The sequence below is a fragment of the Myotis davidii genome, unplaced genomic scaffold (assembly GCF_000327345.1).
Source record: "Myotis davidii unplaced genomic scaffold, ASM32734v1 scaffold64, whole genome shotgun sequence".
Lineage (NCBI taxonomy): Eukaryota > Metazoa > Chordata > Mammalia > Chiroptera > Vespertilionidae > Myotis > Myotis davidii.
In genome coordinates, this window is record NW_006296226.1 from 2775427 (window position 1) to 2800016 (window position 24590).

Consider the following 24590-nt stretch of genomic DNA (forward strand, 5'->3'; position numbering starts at 1 on the left):
GTGCTGTTTAGGCACAAACAGTGAGTAAACTGTTTGGAAGAGGGGAATGCGCCACATAAACACTTTTCACAATTTTTACAATCAGTTATGCACACCGGATGCTTCCTGCATGAAGGGGCGAACGCAAAAGAGAATCATAGGGCGAAACAGAGTTAATGCTGAGACTCTCCATCCTTCTGGCCCAGTTCCTGCATATCTGTGTCGTCCACCTGTGGGTTTATTTAGGTGAGCCCCAGAGGACATAGGAACAGTGCGTTACACACACACACACACACACACACACACACACACACACACACGGGGTCAGGTGAAATTATGTATTGGAGATATTTGGGGGAAAGAATGAAAAGCCTAGAAGACAGAGCAGTTACCTTTGACATTATCTGATCTGCGAGAAAGGAAGTGACACAAGTTTCTTTTTCACTAAGTCCAGAATTGCCATTCATTTGAATTTGTTGTTTTTTAAGAATCATATTTGACTGAAAGAATTGTGTCAAAGGGTCCAACTTGAGCCTCCTTCCAGCTGAGAAACAATTTATGCATTTCCTCAATCAGGCATTTACTCAACCAACACTGCTTGGGAACTTTACCTGAGCAGGCAGGGTACCTTGCTAGAAGCAAGCTAGGTAGATGCTTTTGATGTCAAAGAGAGATAAAGAAGAGATGACTATTAACCTCAAGAGCTTTTAATTCCATTGATCAAAATACAATGGAATAAAATTGGTGATGAAATATATCTATGAGCTATGGTAGCAAGGAGGAAGGGCAAGGTCTCAGGGATGACTTCCAGAAAGAGACAGTGCCTAAGCAGATTCTTAAAGAATGAGTAATAGTTACTCAGGAGGAGGAAAAGAGAGGGAACCGGGGCAATCTAGGCAGAGGGGGTGGTATGAGCAAAGGCATTGAGGCAAGAAAGAGCACTCCGTGTGCAGGACCTACAAGGAACTCATTGTTGCTGGAGGTAAGTGAGAAGCTGAAAGTGTGTCAGATTAAGGAGTTGAAGGCATAGAATCTGTGAAGGGTTTTCAGTAGGGGGGTGCAATTGGATAGGCACAATCTGGGTTTGAGGGTGATGAATCTGGGTAGAAGTAGAACAAGCAATTGATTAGAAGGTCGCTGTAGGGATTTAGGAGGAAGAAGGAGAGAGCCCATGCAGGGCTGAAGAGGAAGAGATGTGAAATCTGTGGGGCAACTGGGCAGGGCTTGGCCGCTGATACATGTGTGTGGTGATTATCAGAGAAGAGCAAGTGGGAGGTCAAGATGATAACCCTGTTTCCATCTGAAGTACAATGGATTGGCAACGGTATCAAAAACTGAGCTAAAGAATGCCTGAGGGAGGAACAGCTTTATGCAGAAAGATGAGTTTGGTCTTGCATATGTTGGGTTTGAAATATCTGTGGAGCAATCAGGGGGTGACATTGAAAATACAATTGTATATGGAAGCTGGAGTTCAGGGAAGAAATTGAATATCTAGGTTGGGTAGATGTCAGCATGTGGGTGGGAATTAGAGCACAAGACTGGGCATGATTTTCCAGGGATAACGTGTGGAACAAGAAGTGAACAGCCCTGGATAGTTGCTCAGTGGTTAGAGAATTGGCCCACACATGGGCCAAGATCGTGGGCTTGATTCCCAGTCAAAAGCACGTACCTGGGTTGCAGGTTCCATCCCTGGCCCCGGTAGGGACATGTGCAGGAGGCAACCAATCGGTGTGTCTCTTTTGTGGCAATGTTTCTCTATTTCTCTCTCTCCCCCCTTCTTTCCTTCCACTCTCTTAAAAAAATCAATGGGAAAAATATACTCGGGTGAGGGTTAAGAAAAGAAGGAAGAGGAGGAGAACAGTGAACCAAATGAACATTTGATGAAATGATAGAAGAGAAGCCCATGTGGAGAACATGGTGTCATGGGCTCCGAGGCAGAGAAGGAGTGCCGCACAATGTTTTTAAAAATGAAGTCAGCTGATGCACACCGAAGGGTCTTCATTAGATTCGGCAGGTGTGGACTTTGACAAGACCGTATACAACAGAGTGGTGGGGCAGAAGGCAGAGCGGAATAAGCCGAGGGGTGGTTGGGATGTGAGGATGTTGAGACAGCAAGAGGCGAGTGCTGTTGGGGAAATCTGGAAGAGAGATTCAACAGTAACTTGAACAGGATGCAGGTTCAAGAGAAGTTCACCTATTTTTAGTGTGAGGGACTTGATTCTTTTTATGGACTAAAAGGAAGGAGGCATCTTGGCGAAAGGTTGAAGCTATAGGGGAGAGGGGGAAATTGATAGAGTGCCATCCCAGAGGAATCTGCACAAGGTCAGGTGCACAGGTGGAGGCGCTGGCCTTCAGAAGCCTGCCTGAGTCGGAGGCTGGAGGTAAGAAGGCTGGGTGAGACTTTTTTCTCTTCCAGTGAAAAGAGACATTTCTTGGGAAGAGTTTAAGCTACTGAGAAGTGTACTGTTTAAAGGAGATCATCTCACTGTCATGTAATCAAAACTCTTTATTTCTGATGAAACAGACTCAAACAAGAATCACACTCAAGGAATCAGTGCTCAGTGTAAGCCCGGAAATCATTTCCGTAGCAGAAATCAACCTGCCCAGATTCTGAGCCACATGCTTCCAGATGGAATAAATACACAAGAGACGGAGGGAGGCTGGTTGCCAGGGGCTAAGGAAAATTTGTGGAGAGAGAAATTTTCATTCATCTATATTCAGGATTAAATTTGATTAAACCAACATTATTAATGAAAAATGTTACTATGTCCCAGCTGTATATTTAGATAAAGCAATAAATCAATCTAATATCAATTTTGTGTTTTCTCAAGAGGTATATAAATTAGTATATTTTGAGGGAAGTTAGCAAAACCAAGTCAAGATTTGAAAAATTATACTTAATATCGCCACATCCAAGCTAGTTTCACTATAGAATCCTTTAAAAGTGTGTTCTTGCTTTACCTTGCTTTTCATTCTTTCAACAAATATGTAGAGGGAGGAATCTGAGGTACAGTGAATAAAATACAATATTTTATCTGTACTTGGGAGAGAGGTAGTAAGGCTGGGGGGATAAACACATTTCCAATACTCTGATACCAGGTGGGGTGTCCCAGGTACCAAGAGGGCTGAAGATGCTGTGGGGATTTGGATGGGGACTGAACACATTAGGTTGAGGGGACTTAAGGGAAACTGTTTTACTAAAGAGACAGAGCTGGGTTTGGTCTTTGTCATTAGTTGTATTTTCAGTAGATGGATTGGCAGTGGGCAGTCATTCCCGGTTTTCTCACGGAGCGCGAGTAATCTGTTTTGGCTGGAACACAGGGGAAGGTGTAGGGCTGGGACGGGGTTAGAGCAGAGCATGGAGGGTGTGAACTTCCAGCCTGAGCAGTTTGATGAAATTCGGGAAGGAGGTGGTGGAGACAAGGGAAAGGATATGAGCTGTATTTTAGTAAATCTTGAAGGGACTGTTCTCTTCTCTGGCCACATTTCTGTCAGTGATGACGTAGAAAAGAAATGAAATGAGCTTGAGTTTCCACTGATACCTTACAGTCAAGGAAGGCCCTATTCTTTCATAAGGAGAAGTGGAAATCCTCTGTTTATTTAAGGGCTGTTAACCTTTTCTCACAGTAAGATACCCAGTGATCTGCAGTGATTCCAGATACACTCATCTAAATAAACGGAAGCTGTTTCCTTGCAAGTTGAATCACAAATGAAAAATATTTGGGGAGCACCATAGAAACAAATGCACTGTCTCCCTGAAATATGGAAAGTGACTTTTGTAGCATCTATTTGTGTGGAAACAAACATTATTCTCCCCAAATACTTTACCTGGGATATAGAAACAGAGATATTAAGACAGAGATAGAGAGATATAATGAGAAAGAGAGAAGGCTAACTATTCAAGTAATGCAATGAGGGGTCAGAGAGTGGCCCCGCTAACATATAACCTACTCAGTCACCTTCATCTCACCACCTTGTATCAGTTGGAAATTGGATTCATTTGTGATCAAAACAGCAGCTTAAATTCATAACAAGAAATCTGGAGCCCATGATCCAGAGCAGGTGCAGTCCCTCCAGGATGCCATCCAGACCCAGACAGAGTCTCTCCTCCTGCGCACTCAGCCATGCTTAGTGTACTCTTGCCCCTGTGGACACAAGCTCACTGCTCCGCCTTCAGCATCATATTCCCACTGGCAGGCAGAGTAATGGACCCCAGAGATGTCCACATCCTAATCCCCAGAGGCTGTGAATACTGGCAAAGGGGAATTAATGTTACAGATGGCATTAAGGTCTCCAAATAACTGACTTCAAGATAGGGAGATTGTTGCCCTGGATTATCTGGGTTGGCCCAATGTTATCATGAGGATCATTCACAGTGGAAGAGGGAGGCAGCAGAAGAGTCAGAGGGAGATGGGACTGGGGAAGAATGGTTAGAGAGTTCCACCATTCCCGGCCTTGGATATGGAGGGAGGGGGACCATGAGGCAAGGACTGTGGGTGGCCTCTGGGAGCTAGAAAAGCAAGGAGACAGATTCCCTCCTAGAGCCTTCCAAAGGGAACACAACTCTACCAACTCCTTGATTATAGTCTGGCGACACCCGTGTCAGTCTTCTGACCCACAGACGCGGAAGATAGTAAGTTTATATTGTTGTCAGCCCTATATTTGTGGCCGTTGTTATGGCAGCAATTGGAAACTAATACATCGCTCTCGCACCAGGTCCCTGCAGGCAGGAAGGAGGGGAAGGACAAAGCACCATAGGCCACTGATGTCAGCCCTCCTCCTTTTAAGGAGCTTTCCCAGAAGTCTCCCCCAACAGTTTCTACTTACATCTCACTGGTCAGAGCTGCCCTGTGGCCACCCTTCTCTGCAGTGGAAGCTGGGGTGGGTACATTTTCAGCTGAGCCCGGTGCTACCCCTAACAAAATGCGGATTCTGTTAGCATGGAGGGAAGGGGGGCTAGATACTGGGCAGGCAGGCAAATTGGCTGGAGTCCAGCCACACTCCCAGGCCGAGCTGATACATCCACAACACATCATTCTTTCCTTTACGACGGCCGTGCTTGGGTGTCATCTAATTTATGTGTTTACCTGGCTGTTCTCCTCACTTGACCGAGAGTGCTCAAACGCAGACACCGTGGCTGATTTAGCTCTCTGTCCCTGATGCTCAACCCAGGGACTGATAGAGAGAGGTGTTTGCAAACAGTTGGATGGATGCATGCATAAATGGATTTTGAAATGAGAGAATGATCGATGCTCTTCCCAGAGCCATAGACTCTTTGTATTTCCTGTGCGGATGGTCTGTTTGGGTTAGGGAGACACTATAAGACCCTTCGGCCAGGCTTGCAACTTCAGCTCCAGTAAACTAAACATACACAGCTGCACTGTGTCAGCTTTCCTGACCGCCTATGACAGTCTGCTTTTCGCTCCGAAGAAACTGAGCGAGCTGGTCAGAGGCTGTTCTGTGCACCTGTCTCTGCCTAAAGCTTGTGTATAAATTACACTTCCTGCCCGTTCTTTATTTTTAGCTCGGCAATATCCTACTTGGCTCCTCCAGGGAAGACTGCATTCGATTTCAGTCATGAAACTACGAAACAGTGGCATTTACATTTCCAGCCCGGCTGGGATGACTCTCACTAACCCCTAACACTGTTTCTTGGGATGCTCCTTGGCCCCCAAGGACTCAGTTTTCCCAAAGAAACACAGTGACCTGGGCCATCCAGCGCCCGAGGACCTGGCCCAAGCCCACATGTTCATTTGCAGAGAAATTTGCTACTTGGTCTGACTTGCTTAGACTTACATACGCTGTCGATTTCCCGCATTCATTTCCTTTGGGTGAAACTTAGTTGTTCTTATCTCAAAAGTCTAGTTTCATTGCTTTTTTTTTTCTCTCTCTCTCTCCCTCCCTGTTCCTTCTCAGTTACCTACTATCATGACCCAAATCTTCATCACCTGAACTATATAGCTGAGAGCCCTGAAACCCATAGTGCCAGGGGCAGGCTGCAGAGACAGTCGGCCAGCCAGTGGGCACCAGGTCACTGAGAATTCTTAACCACTCGGGCTGCTTCACCGGCAGAAGCAAGTTATTTGGAGTTTGCCTTTTATTTGTTTATTTTTAAGCCAGCCATTTTTGACATGATCTTGTTTATTTTAGAATGCCTACCTCCAAGTCCAGCCAAACAATCTTCATAAATATTGGTAGAATTGCCTGCAAATCGATGGAGTTACCCTTTAACCCCTCACTTGACACATGAGCAGCGGAGGCCCTGGCTCCTTTCCTGGGCCATAGCCTATGAAAGGCTGCCGTCTCAGCAGCAGGCCAAAGGAGGCATTTAAAAAAAAATTTTAATTTTTTATTTTTTAATCCTCACCCAAGGAGTGAGGATATTTTCCCCGCGTTGATTTCTAGAGAGAGTGGAAGGGAGAGAGAGTGAGAGAGGAGAGAGAAACATCATGTGAGAGAGACACATCATTGGTTGACTTCCCTACTCTCCCTGCACTGGGGGGTGGGGGTGTCGAACCTGCAACTCAGTTACATGCCCTTGACAGGGAATCAAACTCAAAATTCTCCTGTTTACTCTGGCTGGTTTGGCTCAGTGGATAGAGTGTTGGCCTGTGGAACAAAGGGTCCCGGGTTTGATTCCAGTCAAGGGCACATGCCCAGGGTTGCAGGCTCTATCCCCAATAAGGCGCGGGCAGGAGGCAGCCAATCAATGGTTCTCTCTCATCATTGATGTTTCTCTCTCTCCCTCTCCCTTCCTCTATGAAATCAATAAAGATATATATATTTTTAAAAACCCTCCTGTTCTCAGGCCAATGCTCTAACCACTGAACCATGCCAGCTGAGAGAGGAGAGAGAAACATCATGTGAGAGAGACACATCATTGGTTGACTTCCCTACTCTCCCTGCACTGGGGGGTGGGGGTGTCGAACCTGCAACTCAGTTACATGCCCTTGACAGGGAATCAAACTCAAAATTCTCCTGTTCACTCTGGCTGGTTTGGCTCAGTGGATAGAGTGTTGGCCTGTGGAACAAAGGGTCCCGGGGTTGATTCCAGTCAAGGGCACATGCCCAGGGTTGCAGGCTCTATCCCCAATAAGGCTCGGGCAGGAGGCAGCCAATCAATGGTTCTCTCTCATCATTGATGTTTCTCTCTCTCCCTCTCCCTTCCTCTATGAAATCAATAAAGATATATATATTTTTTAAAACCCTCCTGTTCTCAGGCCAATGCTCTAACCACTGAACCATGCCAGCCAGGGCAAGGCATTTTTAAAAAGCAATTTATTGTTTTTATTCTGCTTAAAAAGCTGAGGCTTCATAGCTCAGGGGTTAGAGCACTGGTCTCGTATTCTGCTTAAAGAATACATTATTTTTTTTAAAATTGGAAACGTGTTAAACAAAATTAAAATTGCCCATTTTTTTTCTTTTAAGAATTTATTTTTAATTTTTAGAGAGAGAAACATCTATATGAGAGAGAAACATCCATTGGTCGCCTCCTGCATGCACAAATCTCATCCATCCAGAGGCTGTTTTTCTGATGCCTAGGAAAGAAACAGAAAAGGCCTCAGCGGGGTACAGTGCATCCCTAGATAAATCCATGCCTGTGTCTTGGTGTTCCTCAGCCCTCAGAAGACCTCACTCTGAACTATTTCGGTCTTAGTCTAACAGACTTGGTTAGCTTGTTTCCTGCAGCAGATAGAAGATGGTAGGGGAGGAGGAGAAGGGAGAGGACTAGTATAGGCAGGCACAGACCCGCAGCAAAGCTTCTAGCATGACAGAGGGGAAAGAGACCAAAAACAAAATTGAATGAATGAGTGAACAAATAAATTCAGACCAAACAATTCAGGAAGCACAATAGTCTACAGTCCTTTCGGCGGGGACATCCATCCCTCATGACCCCAAAGGCATTGCTGCATAATGGTGTCATCCCAGTATGCCAGCATACTCAATGTTTAACAGGCAGGAAAATGGGGAATACTGTAGAGCCCATATGGTAAGAGTTTGGCACAATGGCCAGGAGCAGGGTCTAGAGTTAGACATCCTGGCTTGAATCCTGCTTTGAGGCTGTGCAATAGCAAACTGGTCCCTTGTCAAGCCTTAATGATCTCATCTGTAAAATGGATGAGATCAGGACCTTACTCCTAGGGTCATTGGGAAGGTAAAATAAAGTCCCTTCTCAAGCCTTAATGATCTCATCTGTAAAATGGGGATTCCTTACTCCTAGGGTCATTGGGAAGGTAAAATAAAATAAGCCCTGTGAATTCTTAGCTCAATTCCTGGCACAGACATACTGCTCAATAAGAGTTAATTTATTACGGTCATTTTACTGAAAGAGTACAGCTGCTGAGACTTTCCCCAATCATAACTGTTGCTGCTGTTCTGAAATATTCCCAGAGTCTCCAGGCAATGCTGAAATTTCCCTTTCAGGAAATATATATATATAGGATGGCTGTGAAAACTGAGGAAAGTTCCAGAAGAGTAGGGGTTACTGTCTCAGTCCAATTCATCTCCTCTCTTTCGGGTGGTAGAAGGAGATGACCGCAGGCTCTCCAGGGTACTGGCCACCAACCATTTCTTGGCAGCATATTTCCTTTGATTAAGATTGGCTCTTTCTTTCATTTTTATTATTTATTATTTTTTATATGTTCTTATTGGTTTTTAGAGAGAGAGGAAGGGGAAGGGATAGAAAGATAGAAATAAAGATGAGAGGGAAACATGAATCAGCTGCCTCCTGCACGCCCCCTTAAAGATGAGAGAGAAACATGAATCAGCTGCCCCCCCGCATGCCCCCTACTGAGGATTGAGCCCACAACCCAGGCGTGTGTCCTGACCGAGAATCAAACTGGTGACCTCTTGGTTCATGGGTTGATGCTCAACCACGGAGCCACACCAGCCGGGCAGAGTAAGATTTGGCACTTCACACTTTGGCTAAGCTGATAGGAGAGCAATTACTCCGAGATAACTGGGAGAATATGAAGCTGTTTGCCTTCAGCTCTTCTGTCCTCTGCTATGTAAAAATATCTACCTCCAAATGAAGCATGTGGGTGTTGAGCATATCGCAAAGTGTTTTTGCAAAGTGGTGGCCGTGAACTAGTGGCAGCAGTGCTGGGTTGTTTTCCTTTGGCCAACGTGTGCTCAGTGGCAACGCCAAAAACACAGGATGCTCTGTGATGTAAAACCTTGGCCTGGGACCTCAGCATAAGGTAAAACGGGGACTGGCAGGATGCCCTCTCCCCCCACCCCCGCCCCCAGGAAGGAGCTGCTCTCTGGCCCTGGGGTGGCAGGACAGTACAGTAACCCGTCCTCTCTTTGTGTGTTTTCCAGGCTGGAGCAGGAAATACAAGCGCTAGAAAGTGAAGAGTCCCAGATATCCGCCAAAGAGCAAATCATCCTAGAGAAACTAAAGGAGACGGAAAAATCCTTCAAGGACTTTCAGAAGGTGAAGGAAACATGCGATTTCTCTAAACTGTAGCCACGGGGAAGTGAGCTTCAGGGACACGGTGCCGATGGGAGAAAAGGCCAGTTGGTGCTGAGGAGAAGGCTGAGCCCCACGCTCTGGACACGAGGGCCAGGTGTGCGAGGACAGGGCCAGCTCTGACGCTGAGGGTGGCCTGTCTTCTGGGACCACCTGGCCTGCGGGGGAGGCAGGGAGACTCATTCAATATTAACCCCATCTCCTACTCTCCATACGTCTAATGCCTGAGAAGTCATCTTCTGTTGGACTCTAGAATCCTAAAACCAATTCTTATGAAGCAGATTAAACATGCTCCCATCGCTGTAGTTTAAGTCTTTCCTTTATAAAAAGGCCAGAGGCAAAACCATATCCAATAGACAGGAATTGGAAAAACGAAGCGTAAATATATGAAATTTCACTGTATATGACAATAGTCAGTGCTGTGCAGCAAGGAGGTGAGAATCCAGAGAGCTAGGAAACTCCATCTCAGGACCTTCTCCCCTTTCCGTAACCCCGTTTCCTTAGGCCCCTCGGTCACAGGAAAGGAATCTAAACAAATTAATTTTCCAATTGGATTTTCCGATATTACTTCTTCAATATGACCAAGGGTATTGGCTGGATAATCGAAAGCAATCTCGACCGGGAGGAATTCGGTCGAAGGTGGGATGGCAAACCTTTCCCTTAAATCTCAGGATCCCAAACACATTTCCCAGAAGAGCAGAGAGCATTGGGTTTGCCCATCACAGTCAAAACTGGGCCTGGCCTGGGGGGACAAAGACGGGTTACATGGAGGAGGGGTTATCTCCTCGCGTGTGTAGTAACGCCCTGCCCTGCTTTTGTTTCCGCAGAGCTTCTCCAGTGCGGATGGAGGTAAGTGTAAGCGCTCTCTGCCCCGTCTGTAGATGAATGTTTCCCTCCTGGTCAGCTTAGCTTCATTAACACAGGCTCGCAGGAGATGTGGTGTGTCGGTGTGTAAGGGCATCAGAAAGAGAGTGGCACCTTTCCCAGGGAGCCGAGGAGGCCCACGTCCGGAGCCTTCTCTGCCTTCTTCAAGGACTGTCTCTCAATTCGCTGTTTCCAGCTTATACAGCTGGCCTGGCTCTCCTCCTTCCCATTCGTTCCCCAGAGTCCACTGCTTGGACTTTTCTTGAAAGATGCTCGGCAAAGACTGTTAACATCAAGACCAGATCTCAGGCGGGAAGGAGCTCATTTGTGCTGCTGGGTAGGTCTCCAGGTCACCACACATTGCACATCGGAAGGCTGTTACCTGGTATTTCTGATTTTTCTTTGATTCGGCAACTGCGGTTTCTGCAGCTTCCAGGGAGGCGGGGTTGGGCGAACTCTTCTCCCTGGGGGTGGGAACAGGGGGGGACATGAGATGTGGGAGCAAGGCCCTGGCTTCCTGCCCCGCATCCTGGCTGGAGGGGGCCTTCTCCTCTCTTTTCCCTTCCTTGCCCCTGCCTCTGTCTCCTTCCGTAGGACCATGTCGATGAACTTGGGGTTGTGAGCTTCTCTTTCTTTATCTTGCTCCCCAAATCGTCAGCTACGAACTTAGGAAACCCACTCGATTCCCACTTTCACTCTGGCCCTCAGCTAGACCTGCTTCGAAATGTAGGACATGTGAGAAGGATCAGATCCATCTGCTCATCTGGTTCTCTTTTTTAAAAAAATTCTTTGTTTAAAGTATTACATGAGTCTCCTTTTTCCCCCATTGACCTCTCCCCTGCCACCCCCACCCGCAAGGACAAGCCCTCACCCCACTACTGTTTGTGTCGATTGGTTTTGCTCATATGCATACATACAAGACCTTTGGTTGATCTCTCATTTGGTTCTTATAGAGTCAACCTCTACACTAGGAAGAGAATCAGGAGCCAGAATAGGAGTTGGCATCAGTGTTTGCCCAATGTCACCTGGAAATATATGGGAAAAGGGATGGGTCATGTATTTCTCTGGATGAGCAAAGAACCTTGCACTAAGAATAATTCTGACTTCAGAAACAAAACGTACTGTGGTTTTGGTCCCCCCCTCCCCCCCCAATCCCCCTCCAAGCCAGTAGGGCGAGAGGACCTGGATTCGGGCCGGCAAGGTGATCTTTGGAAGGTATTAAATCAAATCTCACTCTCCCAGTGCATGTGGCAGAGACAGGTCAGGGCTGAGCCAGCAGAGACCCTAGGAGAACCTATGATAGTTCTAGAATGTTCTCTAGGGTGTGGCCAAATCGGGGCTCTTGTTCTGTGCTTTGGAGGTGGAGCATGGTCTGAGGATGTGACCTTTCCTGTTTGGGGGGATTTCAGAGGCAGCATGGGAAAAATAGTGGTTTCCTGGGTGCCAGGGAAGACCAGAGGCAGAGTACATGGCCAGCAGGAGTGCAGTAAGTGTCAGCTGGGATGGGGCTTGGGACATTGAACCCTAGACACCCATATACCAGAAGGGTGCACACTGACCTTTTATGTATTCATATTCTCTCTCTCTCTCTCTCTCTCTCTCTCTCTCTCTCTCTCTCTCTCTCTCTCCTCAAACCAGGACCTTTCCTGGAATTCTTTCTCTTATTAGGGAAGGGGAAGAGCCTTCCATGTCATGTCCCTGAAAGCCTCTGTGGGCCACAGAGACCCACATATTCCATGGCATGTTAATAAGCAAAAATGAAGCCTCATTATACACTCTTGCCACTGTCTCTTTCCTTCTCACTGAACTTCTCTTGTCTTTCCTGCACTACTTCCCACTACTGTCATCTGGTCACCCAAGCATTTCCAAGAGGGGTGAGAAACCTGAGAGCTTGCAGAGAAATTGCCTTTAGGACTCTGTCCTCTGTCACTTTTTGACAAGATAGGTGACCTCAGAGTTAAGAGGATGTAAAGTTTTAGGGATCCCAATAAATGGCCTTACCTGTCACCCTGGGTTATGATTCCTGCCACCTCTGGTTCTAACTTAGGGGATTGGGGGTACTTTTCATCACACCACGTCTACTGGCAACGAAAAGTGTGAAGGAGGAAACACATCCTTCCAAGAATGTGGCCAATGTTTAGGTCACTCTGTGGTCTGAGGGTAAAAACTGGGGTACGTCCAGGGAAGGGATTGTGAGGCATCTGATTATTTTCTGTCTTTCATTCCCAAGGCCCCTTTGACTTCAGAGTTGCCAAGACCCTCTTAGAATCCGTCAACTGTTGTTGCTCAAGAACTAACACAAAATGATTGGAGGCTAATAATACCTTAATAAAAATACCCAACTTCTGAAACACACTGGTTACAGAATCCAAGGCCAACCAGATTATATAACTAACTGTACAAGGACCACAGATAATTAGCAAGAGCAGCCCGAGTGGAATGAGGTGCCAAGGATATGGCTGCGGGTGTTTGCAGGTGTCATGACCCCACTTCAGGCACCCTGTGACTGCCTCCCCCCACCCCCCACCCCCACCGGTGCATGCCAGAGGAAATGAGGGTTCTGTACCGCTGGACCACCCATGGCTTTGACCACATGGTAGCCCTGGTAGTCAAGAGCAATGTATTCTAGTCATGAGTAGAATTTCCCAGCCATATACATTCTGAACCCTCCTTACTTCTTCCTCCCCCACCCCATCTGCACACTTGTTATATAGCGGCATCTTCATCAATTGGGTGGGTGGTTTTTACTGTCTTAAGTAGACTCTGTGTCTTGTGTAACTATGAATTGCATACAGTATCTTTCTTTACCCACAGAGGAGCTTGTGTGAAACCCAGGATGGGAACTGGCAAGAGAAATATGCTCTGGCCCCACCTCAGCCCTTGCTGTATGACACTGGTGTGTGACCAGTCCATGAGTTCTCACCTGGTCTTAATGTCTTGAGCCTGCACCTCATTTAAATGCAGGAAGTCAAGTTTACTGAGATCCCCATCCACAGATTTCTGGAAGTCACAAGTTCTATAGATCTGCGCTGGTCATCTCTTGTGCCCTAAATTGGCCCTCTCGCCCCAGATTGCTGCTTCATTCTTCCCATGGATCATGGTTAGCAATCTACCCTACCCAGTCAGGACCAGCTGCTGCTCTCCTTGGTCCTGCCTTGTGCTGGTTTGGGGCCCAGACCCTTCCCACAGCTCCCACAGTGAGAGTAAGGTCTGCAACCAAAGTTCAGGAATACTTGGCAGGGCAGCTCAACATAGAAAATAATGTGTTGCCCTAACTGGTTTGGCTCAGTGGATAGGGCGTCGGCCTGCGGACTGGAGGGTCCCAGGTTCGATTCCAGTCAAGAGCATGTACCTTGGTTGCGGGCACATCCCTAGTAGGGGGTGTGCAAGAGGCAGCTGATCGGTGGTTCTCTCTCATCGATGTTTCTAACTCTCTATCCTTCTCCCTTCCTCTCTGTAAAAAATCAATAAAATATATTTTAAAAAAAGAAAGAAAGAAAATAATGTGCAACTTCAGACATGTGGCTACCCCCAGAGGCCAGGCTCCAATCCAAGCCCATGTTCATGGGTGCCCCAGGTGTCTTTATGGCCATCTCCCAGCCTACTGCCATCTCCATGGCCCAACTTCCTTCCTTGCAGTCAAGGGTCTTCAACCATGTCTGCCTGGCCCAGGATTCAAGCTCCAGCATCCATAGGCCCCAGAGAGAGCCAGTAACCTGAGCCTCACTCCCATCCCAGGCCTGCATACTCCTGATTTCCTGTTCCTTCTCCCCAAGTGGTTGATATGGAAAAACCCATTCTCTTAGAGAAACTCCGCTCCATCCCCACTCACGGAGTGTGCTCTTTGCACTAAGAACCAAGTGGTCCAATATCCATACATTGGGATTGTCAGACTCACACGTGAGTCAGCAATGGTCTAGACCAGCGAGTTTCGACCTTTCTCATCTCATGGCACACACACACACTAATTACTAAAATTCTGCGGCACACCAAAAAATACGTTGTATATTTTGCCAATCTGACAAAAACATCGGTATAATTTTGATTCATTCATAATGGGTGGCTATTGTTGTGTTGGCTGTTGTCATTTTTTAATTTGACAATCTAAAGGAAAAGAGGTGCAGGCCCCTGTCTAAATAGTCAGGTATTGCATGATTTAAAAGTTCCTGTGGCACACCGGTTGCAAATCATTGGTCTACTCTGTATAGACCTGAACTAATCCTACTCCTAATGCAGTGTCTGTTTGCAATCCTCTCCACCATGAAATTACAAAAAGAAAAAAGAAGCCTGCTAAAACCAAGAGGGCCACAGGGCACGGGGATGCAGAATATGGGGGAAGCAGCAGACATGTGAGGATAAGAGTCTGCTTTTGGATATGTTGAGTTTGAGGTGATTGTGAGATGTTCAGTGGACGTAGGCAGTAAGCAGATGTAATTATTGGTAAGTGATTGGCATCCCAGGGTCTGGGATATGGTTATGACACAGGAAGAAATCACATCACTCCACTTTTCCACTTCTCTCTGGGGCACACACAGATTCCTCCCCTTGTCTCACCCCAGTGGCTTCCTCCTCTCCTCTGACACTTGGGCACCTGCTGAGGTTCATGCCTGCCAGGGTCTCACCTCCCGGAAGAGGCTTGTCAAGGTCTTTTTCCCAAATGGAGCTGGTCTCTCTCTTTTGCTCCATTTCCTGCAACTGAGCTATTGGTGAGCTCACTGGATGTTGTTATTTGGACTCCTAGGGTTTTCTGGCTAAAACACCAGTTGAAGTATTGAAAACATGGGATAGATTCTAGAATTCTTTTAAAATGCATCTAAAACTGGTCTTCTGAATGAATCCGGCACATCAGGCTGTATTTCCGGTTCAGGGAATGAGCCCCAGACCTACTTTTCATTACTGTTGAATGCACATTGCTAGTGTGATGGCCCATATTTGGTCAATCCCAGCAAGTTGATAATCCCGGCCCATCTCATTTTCCCCCACCCTGAACTCATTGTATTCTTAGAATCTAGAGCTTTCCGATGACTCTTTTAATACATAGAGCAGTCCTGGGCTTGAGCTCTCTGGCCAGGATCCCTCCTGCCTCAGCTACTCCGCTGAATACCAGCCACTGGGCAAATGCTTCTCTTTGTTCACCCTGATCCTCTCGCCCAGCACCCGCCTCGGAGCCCCATTATGTAGGGCAGACAAGCTGCTGTCTCGGCAGTGCACCCACTGGGCCTCCCGACACTGTGCCTAATTGTATTCCCTGTTCTCTGCTACCAGATGCAGTAAATTGCATTTCCTCCCAGCTCCCCAACCTGCCAATCCTCTATTCACGAACAGCAGAACCGTCACCTGGGCAGGACGGGACCAGCAGAGCAGCTGGTAAGTCCTGGGGAGTGATTTGGTTTTGATGCCAGGACTGGCCCTGGGGCCTGCGTTTCTCTGCACTTTACTAATGGGGGGTGTCCAGGGATTCTCGCAGAGAGGGACCCTGTCCTCAGTCCAGCCTCAGGCGTAGAATTTGCAGTGGCCGCACGGGGTCGGCACTGGGTCCCAATGACTGACTGGGGACCGAATAGGAGGGAATATTGAGGCTATAGGTGTTTTCCCTCCCACTTCAGAGGAGTCTGTGTCTTGAGTTTGCGGTTTTTATGTCTTTTTTACAAAGTTAATCTGTACCCTGCCTCCAGGGATTTTTATTTTCCATGTTGAAATACACCAGATCAAATGAGCTGTGATGGGAGCTGGGTGGAAAGTGTTTTCAAAGTGTATGAATATGTTGCCGAAATCCTTTGGGAATCGAGCTGTTTGTGTCTTGTGAACATATAATCCCAAGTCTTCCCATTTCTGGAGTTATTTCTTAGCAACTGTGATATACTGGGAGGGAGAGTAGCAATTTAATGAACATATGCTTCTGGCTAATGTTTCTCCAACTGTGAATCTTGGAGAATAATACATCTATGAGGATAAGTACAGAGAGAGCTGCACCTTTCTCTGCTCAAGGTGAACGTGCCTCAGCCGTCAGAACAGAAGTGCATGAACAATGACTGCCTGTCAATCTGTTTGCTCTACGCAGAAATGCCCCGAGCGTCAGGGGTTAAATGAAACAGTGCATGGCCAAGGTTGCACAGTTAGTGACAGTGTGGGTGAATTCAAATATGATGTCAAATGTTTTGCTTCCCATAATCTAGGTGCGTTTATGTTGAAAATAAATCACATAATAACACCTGATAGGAAACAAAACAATCGTGGACTTTTAAGGCCAGAGGAACTCTTTTATCTGGGCCAACCTGAATATTTTACGAAGCAAATAACCGCTCCTTATTTTAATGCAAAGGTAAAATGAACCAGCAAATAAGTATTGACCTACTTGTCTATTGCACTGATTACATTTAAACATCTACTGGGTTTAGTCTGCAAACATCTTAGCATATCACTATACGTACAGATGCACAGAATTCTAGGGTTGGGTGGGACCGGAAGTGGTGTCTGGTCAAACCCAGGTCCGGTCCACGTTTCCCTGGATAGTTCCAGGACAGATAAACCAGAACTTGCAGCCTGCAGCTGTGCTATAAGGGAATCACTGCCTGTGCCTCAGGCTCCAAAGTGAATGTTTTAAAAAATAAGTTTACATGTACTTTTGTTTATGAACTTGGGGAACAACTGTTCAAAAGTCACACACCTTCTTGCTTGTTGTTGGAGTCGTGGGTGTTGATAGTTTCCAAGTTGAGGGTAAAAGGCTCTCTGGCCCCTCGCCACAGGTTCCCGCACCTCACAGGACATGCAGTGGGACCCAACAGATGGGGCAGCTCGTGGAGGGAGTGGGGGCAGTGCATGAGAACTAAGAGACAGAAAGAAGGTTTGCATAGTGTTGGTGGTCAAAGAGTATTAAATTCAAGAGTGGTGTGTGAATGTGATTGTTGTGCTGTGTGTGTAGGCATCCACCTACCATCACAGCCTAGCATCCTTCACATTTAGAGGTACTGCAAACACAGTGATCCAAAAAGCAAATGCATTTTTTAAAAGTATTACATTATCTGGATATTTTAAAGAATAAGTTTACATATACTTTTATTTCTTAAAGGTCTGATTTTCATAAATGCATCTGCTATGGGGATACATGTGAGTGGAGTGGTGGAAGGAATTACATTTGCTGTAGTGCCCACCTTTGTCCAGGCTGGCTTGGGAGTAGAGGGTCAGGTTCATTATCAATGGTGGTGACGACCCAGAGCATGGATAGCATGCCAGCTAATGACAGTCATCATAGAATTTTCCTACATCTTGTCCATCCTGCTTTAAGAATGTCCTTGTGGAGATTGGCACAAACTTAGGGCCACTTTTGTAAATGTCACTTGTCATTACTCAGTATTGTGACAAATGATCTTGTCATTTGCAGTTCGGGAGGTTTAGGATTCTGAATAATGAGAATATATTTAGAATCGTCGCTCTTCAGAATTAGGAGGCGTCTACTCCAATCAGTTCTTCAAACACTGAAGTCAGGGTGTAGCCGCCCTGCCAGGGGGCCCTCCAGCCGTGGTCACTCACCTCTGTGGCTGGAGCTGGGTCTCCTCCAGTGGCCCCTTCTGTCTATAATTGGTTCTGATTTGTGGGAAGTCCTTCCTCTGATGGAGCTACCATTTGCTGCTCCCCCACGCCCCCCCCCTGCCCCCCACAGTGGTTCTCATCCTGCCCCCAGGAGCCTCTCAGAACCTAGTTCTGATTTCCCTTCAGGCATTTGAAAATGACTATCATTTCCTGTCTGTCCCAGATCCTCAGTTTGCATCCCCTGGGGCCAGGTCTCCTCAGCTGGTCCCTAGAGGCTGAGATTGCCTTGAGACACCCTCCATCACCCTTGTCCCTCCGCTCTGAACACGTGGCACTGGCCCTGGTCCTCCTCAAATGCTCTGAGCTGCCCTGCCCATGCTGGGAGGGGCCGACCCCCTACGGAGCAGGACCTGAGGCCCCAGATCCTGTGACTCACTTCCTTGGAGTTGGCTCCATGGCCTTTCAGCTGCAGGTTCTAAAGGAAAGCCTCAGAGTCATTTCGCATGTGCCTCCGCTCAGCCTCCTTTCCTCACCTGGTGTGGTCACTGTTCCTGAACCATTCAGGTGGGACCTGCAGTCTCTTCCCACAATGGCTCACATGCAGAAGAACCTACAAACATCTTTATTTCTTAATCTCAAAAGGCAAAAATAAGGATGAGCTATGCATCTTTCTGCCCTTTGTAGGTTAGATATGACTGTTAAGTTCCTTCCTGTTAGATTGTCCCTTACACGTGTGGGAGCCTCAGTGGAAGGCGGGAGGGGAGCATGTAAGGGCGTTTGGTAGTCGGAGCTCCTGTGTTCTCTCCCATTTCAAACAGCAGCTCCTCCACGCTCGTGTTTACATATTGTGTTTCTGTATTAGTTTCCATTTGAATAAAGGGCTTAACAGTTCTAAAAGCAGAAAAAACCTCTGTCGATGTCTTTATCGCTTGTGATTGTGGCACCTCATAGCCTAACTTTTCTTCTCACCTCAAATCTGGAAAGCAAGCCTTCCTTATTTTTAATCATTTCACTGATCAAAACGTTGCGGAGTTGGACCCGGAGTCAGAGGCCTGCCAGCACACCTCGGGGTCCCCTGGCCCCTGGGAACCCGAAGTCGCCGCCTGTGGGGCCTGATCATTCAACAAGGAACAGGTCCTGGCAGTGGTCCTCACACCCGAGGCCCATGTTTCTGTCTTGTCCACAGGAATAGAAGGGCCTGGAGGAGGATCCAGATGTGCTGAGTCTCTGGCACTTGCCTAATCTGTCTTGAAACCTGGAACAGGAAAGAATATGGGATTTATCTGCACAGCTTCTGCCTGGTGGACCCACGCTGGCTCGTGGTGGCCTCTGCTCTTTGCATTTAGCCCCATGGTGTCAAACTCACTTCTATGTCGTTTATGGAATTCCCTCCTCATTTTTGAAAATCAGAACTTCTGAGTGTCTGCCCCCAGCACCTCAAGCTCCTGAGACAAGCCCATGAGTAGGGGAGCTGGGGCCCAAGCCCAAAGTACAGAAAGTATTTATATCCCTGGTGCTTCCTTATTTTCCAGCCTTCACTTCCCTCCTAGCGATGCTCGTGCTGGCACTTTTCAGACTGAAAACCATCCTTCCTGACCAAAAAAATGGAAGCAAAATCAGATTTGAGAAAGAGGCTTTTGCTATCCTTCAACATCACATATTTGCCAATACTACTAAGGAGTCCTTGGAAAACATTATTCAAAGAAATTTTTTATTACTGGCTTCCGAAGTTACAGATTACTCTCTGGGATGAAGGGGAGAATCTATTTGGAGTTAATTCCCTTGTTTTTCATTGTTATTGACGTCACAATAGTCAATTTTATATTTCCCGCCTCAAGGGATGTGATCATATGTGTATATGCATAGTCATATGCCTGAAGGGACAAGACTGCACATATATGTGTCCCATTCAATAAGCCAAGCATGTGCATTGCTTCTCTTCCACATTCCGGAAGTGACGCCCGCTACTGAATGTTTATCATATTGGGATGCTCTCACTCCATGCTCTGCCTGCCTACTACCTCCTCTCGTACTTGCCACATCACTGGCACGGGAGATACGTGCTGTTCACGGCACCACAGAATATCAAAGCTGGACACCCTTCACCGTGCAAATGGGGAAAGTGAGACCAAGATGGGGTGTCATCTGGATGGCAATTCAGACCCTCTGTGTTTCTTCCTCCTTCTGACACCTCCCGTCTTACTGACTCATGGCAGTGGGGGCGTCATTTTATACTCTACGTGTGGCTGCTCGGCCTGGGCCTCCTCCCACGGAGCACAGTGAGTCAAAGGAAGTGAGCCGAGAGACGCCTGAGTCAAAGGCTCTAGCAATGATTGAATTCCCATCCTTCCCGAAGTCTCTTGTTTGGTGTACCCCTGGCTTGGTTCTGAAATGGAATCATGTCAGTTGGTTCCCCGTCCACTTACTGTGTCTGGTGTCCTGTCTCCTGCCCCCTGGGCTCCTCACAGCGGCTCTCTTTTTGCTAAAGCTGTAAGTCACAGGGAACGAGACAGTCATGCGCCGGGGGAGTAAGACTGACCCGGAAGCAAGCATCCTCTGCTCCTCAGACCCATCCTTTTGGGAGCTGCAGCATGCCAGGCCCCAGAGCTTCTCGCCCCTCCCTCGCCCTGGTTTCTAGGCCGGTGTCTTCCCCAGGGGCCTCCCACGGTAGCCCACACCTGGGTGTTGCCAGGACCCCGAGGCTGGGATGGGCATCCTCCATGACAGCGTTCCTGCTTCTTCAGAGTGGTTCTCCCCATTGACCAGAGAGCTACTGGGGGAGTAAGAACCTAGTAAACCAAACCGGGAGGCCCAGAATCAAAGCCCCAGTTCAGCCATTCGTTCACATCCCACTGCCGAAACCAGCTCCTCGGCAACTCCTTACTCTTCATGAACCAAGTGAATGTTTTTCTCCCCTGTCTTATGGGGTTATTGGAAGGAATGCAAAAATGTCTCCTACACTCCAATCCTTTTGTCATCAGTAGCCATGTTTGGAAATCGATAATTAAATGATTGTCTGGTAAGAACACACTTCCAGGCGTCAGTCATCCCATCCCTGGAACTCCCCTCGCACTGTATCCTTCCTTTTTGCTCTGTCTCCAGACCCTCCTCCAGGACATTTCAGACAGCTTTTCTTCAAAGACTTTTATGTCCAGGGGCTCTTTCAAAATCTCTTTTAGGGGCTCCCCAGAAAGTCTGCCCTGAGCAGCACCCCCTCCTCACTTGTTTTCAATGAGATGAGCACAGGACCTTCGTCACTACACGGAGAGCAGTGTCCCTGTGGATGGGGAAGCTCGAGGGGCCGGAAGGGTGGATGGAGAGCCTTCTCTGTGTTTGGAGATGAGCGCACGATTCAGTGAGCGGTCCTTGGGATTCGCTCCTGGGCAGCAGTAAAGGCGGCAGAGTTTTTAACGCTGTGGGCAAGCGTGAGAAACAAAACGCTGAATTTAAACCGTAAGCCTTCTTTTCCTCCTGCTTCGTATCCACCCTAGTTTACCTTTGAAATGTTATTGCCTGAGAACGGGAGCAAAATGTAAATGCTCATTCATAAGCAACACATTGAAGGTGAACGTTCGTGCCTCCGGTGTGGTTGCTTTTCTGAATGTCTGACAGTATTCCCTCCTGTGCATCCATGACGTCTCAGTGTTGCCCCTGTGTTAAGCCAGAGCTCCTCCGTGTGCACCCGAGCACCCCTTGCCAGCGAAGAGAGGGAATGCAGACAAGCAATGTGAGATCAAGCCCTGGAGAAACCTGCTGAGAATCTGTGGCTCTGTAGCCTTATGTTCTAGCTGGCAGGGTGGGGGTGGGGGAATACAAGTGATGTTGTATTCGATGGCATAATACAGAAATACTGGAAGAACAGTGTACAACACGTAAATAGAAATAGTAACGGGTAACCCGAATGAAATCATGTGACATGGGGTGGTTCAGGTCCAAAGCCATGTCACGCTTAACAAAATACAGTTTAAAACCACAGCCATGAATGAATGAATAAATACACAAATAAATAGGAACCCTGTTCTTTAGCTGTTGTTTTTTTTCCAGAAGGATATGAGAAGGAATCCAATGCATATCTCCACCCAGACATATTTCTTATATTTCCTTCCCTCACCTCCCTCTACTGATCACTGTCACCAAGGCACCATCTAACACCACGCCCAGTTCCTTCTCTGTGTCCCACACGGCTTTCACTCTCTCTGCCATGAACTCTTTCTTTCTCAACTGGTTAGTGTGTGGATCTACTCAACCCTTCTAGCAAAGAACATCTCAACGTCCTTCCTCTCTGTCCAGTCTCTGATTCTAGAAACAGGCAAAGACAAAATGAGGTTGAGGGTTAGAGTGGAGAAGGGAAAAATGGACCAACAGTGACAGCATTCTCATTGGTGGGAAGAGGGAGAGGGCTCTCTCCAAAGATTGCCATGTTAATGATTTGTATCCTGTCATATAGATATGAAAATATAAACATTTTATTTCAGACTGTATTGATTACAGGTAACGGTGTCATTTTATTTGCATATTGCTGGATGTTTGGGAGATAATTAAATATTGTGCCTATAACTAATAATCATTATTGCCCTTCTTATTGATAAATCTGTCCCATGAGTGTGTGTATAGTGATAGGACATAATATTTTAACACCAAAATGTGCTTTTTAATATGTGTGATAATTAAAGAACTGACTTTTTGGAGCCCAAGGAAAATTTTAAATGCCTATTCTAGTTTTCTCATGACACATTTTTGGGGAAAATGTCACCGTCATTGTGTGAGCCCATGTACCTCCATGACAAATATTGGTTGGCCTCCCATTGCATCACTTAAGGAAACTCAAGATCTTTGTGCCAAACCGTGAAACTTTCCAACCGGACACAATGAAAATCAAGCATTGGATTTTGCTTCAGAGCCTTTTTTAGTTAAGTGTCAGCCATGATCAGGTTGTATCTTCTTACACAAGTAGATGGAGCAATATCATGGCCGGTTTTTTAAAACAGTTCAAACATCAGTACTGTGTGTGCATTGTCATTGTGTCGTATTATACAAAGTCTCTGTGACTAGATGAAGACAACCAAATCAGACTTTTCATTTAGTAGCCTCTGTTTCACAGGTATGTATATCAGGTTCCTTCTGTACCAAAGACTCTAAGGTAGGTGGTGGTGGGGAAGGGCAGTCATGGAGAGATGTCAGGTGAAATAACTAGACTTCATAGATCTTAAAATCCTGTGGAGCTAATAAAACATTCCCATAATTATACGCCCGAGTGGAAGTATGATAAAAGTGTTAAGTATCTTCAGAGAGGTTTAGAAGATGTGTCCAAAGAATCTTAAGAGAGAGTTGACTTAGAGATGGGAGGATCAAAGACAGCACATGGAGGACAGCCACGTCCCACCTGCTCCTCTGGACAAGTCCCATTTGGATGCATAGAAACTCAAAAGAAGAACATTTCAAGAGAAAGGAATCTTACCAAAAGCAGGAACAGAGTAGGTGAGTGAAAAGCTATTTAGGGTCTTCTTAGCACAGTTGGGGGACTTGCAGTTATTCAGAAACAGGTAGGGACTCCAAGGCATGATAAGCAGAGATGTGACTCACGACTCCAGGAGACTGCGGTAGAGAACGGAGGAAAGGCAGAGGGACGGTGGTGATGGAAGGAGGTGGGGCGTCCTGGGAATGGTGAGGAGTCTGTTACAGCCGGAGTGGAGTGGGTGGGGCTGCAAGTCAAGCCTAGAAAGGAGGTTTGCAGACAAATTCTCAAGGGAATTGTATGCCAAGTTTAGGAGCGTGGTGTTTATCCCCTACAGACAGAGGAACGAACAGAGGGTTTATGTGTAAGGTAACTGTGGGAGGATGGAGCATCGGCCGCAGGGGTCGGCAGCCTTTTTCTAGCTCTTATTTGAGAAACCTAGATCACAAATATTTCAGACTTTGTGGAGCACATAAGACCTCTATCACATAGTCAGTCTTTGATACTATTTCCTTTCCCCTTCCTTCTTCCTTCCTTCCTTTTACTATCTTCTAATAATATAAAAACAATTCAGTGCTCCTCTGGGCAACAAAAACAAGCCTCACCTACCTCTGGCCCTCTGGCCTTGACCAGCATAAGTGGCAGATAAGATGGAAACAAGGATACTGTGCAGAGAGCAGAGGAGGGTCTGGCCTATGGGTGATGCGGGCAATGATGAGGAGATGCAGGGGGACAGATCTGAAATGCAATTAGTGACTCTCAACAATTGTTTGGCTGTTGGGCAATTAGGAAGAAAAGGACAAACAAATTGGGTGCAATTCCGAGCTTGAGATACTCGGTGGTACTGGTATTATTTGTCACAAAGACTCTGGGGGAGTTTGGAAGGAAGACGATGGATTTAGTTTTGAAGCTGCAGTGAGTTTGATGTACCCACAGGTCACCCAGGGAAAGGGTGCCTGGAGAGAACTGGCTCTATGGGTCTAATGCCCAGGTTCCTCAGATTCAGAATGTGCGCCTCTGAAATAACATGTGAAAAGATGGGGTGTCACCTGAGACTATAGGAACCCCACACTGGCCGCAGTGGGTTTGGGGTGAGTTGGAGAAGGTGAGATCAGAGCAGGAAGACCAGATAGGAAGCTCTTGCAGTCACTCAGGGAAGAGGAGATCGTGTCTCGGCGTGGGGGTAGTGGCCGTGGAGCTGAAAAAGGTGACAGATGAGAAAGGTGGTGTGGGGCGGAATCACCAGGACTTGGCAGTGGGCACATGGAAGAAGAAAGAGGTACCTTCTGC

The 24590-nt window shown here is 47.0% G+C and overlaps 1 protein-coding gene across 10 annotated transcripts in view; it reads left to right on the forward strand.

Annotated features, from left to right (window-relative positions):
* The window catches only part of AKAP2 (A-kinase anchoring protein 2), a 317252-nt gene that overhangs the window by 114209 nt on the left and 178453 nt on the right, over positions 1 to 24590 (forward strand). For 8 of the 10 annotated variants that reach the window (XM_006771163.2, XM_006771165.2, XM_006771162.2 and 5 more), the window contains 3 exons: positions 9301 to 9415; positions 10279 to 10300; positions 15581 to 15682. In XM_006771163.2, coding sequence (XP_006771226.1) covers positions 9301 to 9415; positions 10279 to 10300; positions 15581 to 15682 — 239 coding nt within the window. The remainder of the gene's footprint in view (positions 1 to 9300; positions 9416 to 10278; positions 10301 to 15580; positions 15683 to 24590) is intronic. The other 2 variants (XM_006771166.2, XM_006771170.2) reach the window with 1 other exon arrangement.